The 6,189-nt window shown below is 38.4% G+C and overlaps 1 protein-coding gene across 1 annotated transcript in view; it reads right to left on the reverse strand.

Annotated features, from left to right (window-relative positions):
• Window positions 1-1,863: 1,863 nt before the first annotated feature.
• Window positions 1,864-6,189, reverse strand: part of LOC103610355 (lipid phosphate phosphatase-related protein type 4) — a gene marked incomplete at its 5' end in the record, with an annotated part of 18,060 nt that continues 13,734 nt past the window's right edge. The window contains one exon of the mRNA XM_008594540.1: window positions 1,864-5,354. Coding sequence (XP_008592762.1) covers window positions 4,029-5,354 — 1,326 coding nt within the window. The remainder of the gene's footprint in view (window positions 5,355-6,189) is intronic.

The following is a 6,189-nucleotide window of genomic DNA, read 5'->3' on the forward strand; positions in this document are numbered from 1 at the left end:
TTAAGTATCCAGTCACAGACAGGCCTTCCCCATTTTGCAGGCCATGTTTTCTTTTAGATTAAACCATCTCAATTCCTTTTGATTTCTTTCAATTATGTTATTTTAATTAAATCACTCTCTAACTCATGCATAAATTTTCATATTTCTTTTGAAGTGTAATATGAAATAACCCATAGATATCGATTAAAGACTTGACCTGTGAAAGATAGAAATGACGTGGCCCCTAATGATAGCTTCTTATGAATATGATCCAGAATCTACTCACCTGATGTTTCATGAGAAAGGCACTAGGTTCCAGGGTACATGTATATGTCACCTATTTTGATAAATTATGTAGTAAAATGGTTGACATAGTTCTCTCAGAAACCTCAATCGACTTGTTTATATTAACCTTGTGATCAAAGATGACAATACTAAGTAGTAAGTCATTTTAAACCAGCGAATTATTTCCTGTTTTTCTCATCAGCAGTGTTTGATCATGGATATAATACATAATGCTAATCCATAGATATTTAGAAAGGACTTTAGGACATACTTTAGGAAGAATAATACAGCTGATTTTTCCCATTTTAGAGATTAAAAACATCAAGACCTAGAGAGGCCTAATACTGTATTTCTACTATTAGGAGATACACATTGTTTTTTCACATGTTAACTTTCCTATAACCAAGACATTTCCTACAATTAATAGCATCTTACAGTGGCTGTTGGCCAGGCAGCAATCATGGTGTAGTTGCCTGATAAGCATGAATTTAGCTGCAATTGGACAGCTGCATAAACTTGGTGGAATTATTGGACAACTGTAACTTCACGTTTCCTTCAACAAATCAGTTAAGGATCATTTGAGGAAAGCATGAGTCTTATGCTCTAAAAAGTTGCGTTAAAACCTTCTGGTGAGATGTATAAAGCATCAGCAGTGAAACTCACATGAAGAGTGTTAATTGCTTGGAAGAAAACCCTGGATTTAATAGTGAAAGATTCTTTTAGGAAAAGCTGCAACATCAATGCCCATGATGGCACAGAGGGTGAGAATATTTCAGGAAATTTGCACATCTTAATGAAAAATTGATTTCGAACAATTGATCCTGACTTTTTATATTTTCTTTTTTATGCTCTATAACATTGATATGTGAAAAAATCTATGTTTGTGTAAATATAAAAGAGCACCTTTAATAAGCATAAAATAAAAATTCTAAATGATAAGAAACATATGTCATAGACAAACTTTTTCTTAAGTGCAACACTTTTTTGTAATCAATTATAAATTTAATCAGTTTTGGTTTATTCTTAATTCTTCAGCGGTTTTACTATAAGCCAAGTTATTATTCATTCATACTCTGTCTCAATAAAAACCAAAATATTCTATTTTTTTGATGAAGAAATCTAGTCTTTATTCTATGATGTTAGCACAATATACTCACACAATAGCTTTGATCTGTACTTAAAATACATTTATAGCACTTTACAAACTTTATCAGTTTGGAAAACATTGCATAACATTTTATTAAACACAATACTCTCTCTATATTATTATATATATATCCATAATTTTATTTACTTTAAAAAGATAATTTACTCTCTTTATCTGATACTTGTTTTTATCAATAAAGCACAGCCTAACAAAGGAAGAAGTGCTCCCATTAGCAAATGTATATATATCCATAATTTTATTTACTTTAAAAAGATAATTTACTCTCTTTATTCGATACTTGTTTTTATCAATAAAGCACAGCCTAACAAAGGAAGAAGTGCTCCCATTAGCAAATAAGATAAATAGAACACTAAGAAGAGATACCACCTGTTAGTCTGATTTATTTTAAATTAAGGTACCAGTGGAATGTAAACAAATTTTTTTAATACTTCTTTTTACAAAAGATGTGTTATCAAATATACATGCAGAGGTCTGAGTTCTAGTGTCTATCATTATATTTCCTTAACAATGTGGTACAATTTAAGTTATTAAAAACTGTAGCCTTTGGCACTTTGAGTAGAAAAGAATATATCAATATTTATGTAAAGAAAAAAAAACTTCAATGATTAGAGAAGTACTTTAAAATCTTTTGTTAAGAAATAGGAAAGATTAGGAAATATTATACTGCACCTGAAATGCTGCAGCTTTTTCTTTTTTTTCTTCAGAGTACTAAAACCAGTCCACCTTTCCCTCTATAAACTGGCAAAAGCCAGTAGGAGTGTCATTATGATGGTGGTGGTGGGAAGTGGGGAAGGCAACATTTTACTCCCACTCCTCCCTCTGAGAAGGAAATTGCCAGAAGGGATATGGTTGAGTCTGTTTTATTGCCAGAGTTTTCAATTCTGCTGGTTTATCTAAATTCCTAATGCCTTAGGAGGTTTGTTTCTCTAGAAAGCTCTGCCCTTTTCATGTAGAAACTGATAATGATGTGATTCTATTCATCTCCAAACAACTTTCGTTCTCACTGAAAACTGGACTAAGATCAGGTCAACCAGCTCTGTTGTTTGCTTTTTCCCCTCGGCAATCATCAAGTGTATATGAGAATTCTTAAGAAATGGAGTAAAAAAGGTTTAATATCAAATTTCAAGAACCAAATATTTCTTTATACTTAAAACTTTTATGTTGGAAAACATTTCAAAATATCTTGTTTTTATCTTCTTATTATCAATAGTATTGGTTTCCTTTGATTTAGGCTCAAGCTTGATTCAGATTAGGTAGCAATAACTGTTGTTTGCATGTTAAGCACTAAAATTGTGCCTATTCAGATATCTTGAAGAACATTCTTAATTTATACTGTGAGATACTTTTATTTATCAATTTATATTGTTTTAGATTCTTCCCATTGGTGTTCAATTAATAAAAATATTTTGGGGAAAACCCAACTACTATGGCTGTCATTTACTGGTCACCAGGATATTGGAGAAAGTTAACAATCTGGAACAAAGTGGAATTTTTGGATCACTTATTAAAATGGCAACCTAAGCCAGGTGTTTGACAACATCTACAGGTAGACTTGACAAACACTTCTGGCAATGTAACCCACAAAGTCAGGTTTTGGCTCAGGTTTCTTAGTTATAAATTCACAGCAGTATATTTTGTTCAAGGAATGTCAATTGTTATTTTTGCTTTCAAAGTAGGAGAACATATCTATAACATCCAAAAAAAATTTAATCTGTAAATAAAGGAGAAGCCATAGAATGCAAAATATGATCACGATGATTTCAAAAGATTCTCTAAAACAATATATTGTTTAAATTATGCAAATTTACTCACTAAAAAACAGATTCTTCATTAGCAGTATCTGTAATTAAATAAAAAATACGTAGCAGAAAAACTATGCAGAAAAGTACTAGATATTCCCTTTCACTGAAAATATTTCTACACAATTTTTGATGTTAAAGAAAGCATAATTTTGAAGAAATGCACATAAACCATTTCATGTTTTGACTGTTAGAGCCACTATGGAGAAGCTGCAGGTTGTCCTATTCTAACACAAAGCAGCCAGCATCTTCTTAATAAAGTAGCATTTCTTTGACAAGGAATTGCACACTACTACTTCACAGCTAAATAGAGTTTGAGAGTTTACATGGTATATGTACTATAATAATCAGCACCACCCGTATTGAGCTTTAGGTGCAGATTCTGCAAAATGAATATATAATACTGCATGGCCTCTGCTGTAGAGAAAACCTGTGTGTTCTGGATTCTCACAGCTAATTGTAAAGAAAAATTCCCAAAGTTGGCACATTCAGGAAGTAAAATAGTATACATTTAAAGGAAACCACTTTCTTTTGATACCGCCCTCTGCAAAACCTTTTGAGTTTGCTGAAAAGTCTTAAGAAAACTCTTCACATGATCACATTACTTAGGTTTCTTGCATTGTGCTTTTCCCTCCCCTTGATGTGAAATCTACAAGTTTGAGTGTGTTCGTTCTCAAGAGTTAAAGAGATCCGGGCTGATGGTGGACAATCTAGTGGGTGAGGCTTCCCATTCTGCAGGAACACAGCACATGTGGTCTTTTGCGGGTCGCCCAAAGGCCAGAACGACCATTCATCCCTCAATCCTTGTAAGCGCGTGTGGGGGAGGTTCCTTTGTAGAAGATATTTCTAGTGCTTTCGGGACTGTTGCTTCTTTCAGGGATTAGGATGATGTTACCCTTCCTTCGCAGGGTGGAGTCGCGGGATGAAGAGACGGACAGCGTCTCTGAACCGATTTCACTGCCCTCCACTGGGGTGACGCGGATAGTGGTGATGCCGTGGTGGTGATGCTCGTTGTTGTCGATGTTGCTTCTCTTGCGGTCTCCAGAACCGAAACTGTCCTTCAGGGACTCGCAGCTTTCCGAGTCCCTGTTGAGGTCGTTGAGCTCGTAGGTCTGGCGAAGGCTGCCCTTTTCGGGGGCTTTCCATTTCCAGGAGCCACTGCCTTCGCCTTCGGTGGACGGGATCTGGATGATGGGCCTGTTGTTCTCGGGGTGAGCCTCGACCCTCACGATCCCACCGGGTTCGTGGTCTGTCAAGGTCTTGTAGCGGATAGAGCCCGTGCAGGAGACCGTGCTGCCTTCCGCGTTCTTGGGGCTGCTCTGGAGGACGCCCTGCTGCTTGGACATGGCTATCACTTGCATGATCCGGGGCTGGTTGTTGCTTCTGTTGCAGGCCACAGTCTTCTCGGCCGCTTTCAGCCACTTGGCCCGGGCAGAGCTGCTCTTGGGGGAGGCGCTCATGTTTTCCTGGGTCTCCTCGGGGATGTGCACCAACTGCGAGGACCCGGGTCGGGACTGAATGGACACCCGTGGCCCTCCAGCCATGCTGTTGTTACAGCCGGGGACGCTGCCAGGCTGGACCTTGAGGTACTGATTGCCAGGACCGTGGTGGTCTCCGTTCACCCCCACCCTGGCTGGCTCGGAGCTTGACCTCATCTCTATGGATCTGGACGGTGACTGTCCGGGCTCCGTCTCTATCACTTGCAGGGACAACTTGCGACTTTCGTTCTTATTCTTCCACTGGGTGAGGAGCTGCTTGGACCGAGCGGAATCCATGGAGGCGTGAATGGTCGCGTTTCTTCTGACAGGGTCTTCAATGGAAGGGGTGTTGGCTCTCGGCAGGGTGTTGCTGAAGGTCACCATGTTCTCCTTCCCCATGGGGCTCCGCGGGGTGATGATTTCGACATCAGCGTTTGCCCTTTTCAGGTTGGTCAGTGAGCTGGCGTCTCTGGGGGTTCGGTTGAGGATGCCTTCCGTGTGAGCGATGCCATCACTGCTGCTCCCGTTTTTAGCTGATAAAACTCGGCTGGGGTCCTGGTGGAGGTCCGTCAGAGACCTGAGCGCTTCTCTGTGCTGAAACATGCTCTCTTCACTAGGCAGAAAATTTCCCACGGCATAAAGGCCCTAGTGTTCGAGAGAAAACAATCAACAGTACGCACTAGAAGACACAGCTGCTAAGAGTTTCCTTAGCGTCCCCAATGAAGAACATAAACAGGTTTGTGCTCCTTACACACTATTGACTAGTCCAAACAACAACAACAACAAAACACCCTTGATCCCTTTCTCCTCCACTGAACAAAGCATATGAGGAAAAACAAGATTTAAAATGACAATCCTGACTGTGCCTTTCCCCAAGCCAGAGAGTTTCCTTAGCGTCCCCAATGAAGAACATAAACAGGTTTGTGCTCCTTACACACTATTGACTAGTCCAAACAACAACAACAAAACACCCTACAATTACTTGGGCACATAGTTTGTAAGTTATATCATAAATACTGAACTAATTACTAAGAAATATGGGCCCCATTCCTTTCTCCCTCCCACTGAATATTTTTGCCCATCTTATCCTGTGTATGTTTTGAGAAGAAAAGGCAGACAATGAGACAAATAAGGACATTCTTCTGTTTTTCAAAGCAATTCATTTTTTAGGATTTAGAAACTTCTTGTTGAGTGACACCTCAAATGGCTTAAATTATTTATTTTATCTTCCATTTTCAATCATAGCTTATGATGGGAAACAGAGGAGGTATAGAAAATATAGAACAATGGTTCACTTATAAAATATATCAGGCTAAGAAATAAGGTCAGAAACATATATTGTTACAACTCATACTGAGCTCAGCTTCGTGTATTTAGCATTAAATAAGGTGTTGTTGGAAGAGAGGGCAGAAACCATCACCAGATTGGGGCACCCACGTTCTTCCCTGATTTTTTTTTTTTTTTTTTTTTTTTTTTTTTT

Source organism: Galeopterus variegatus, unplaced genomic scaffold (genome assembly GCF_000696425.1).
Source record: "Galeopterus variegatus unplaced genomic scaffold, G_variegatus-3.0.2 Scaffold10989, whole genome shotgun sequence".
NCBI classification, from domain to species: Eukaryota; Metazoa; Chordata; class Mammalia; order Dermoptera; family Cynocephalidae; genus Galeopterus; species Galeopterus variegatus.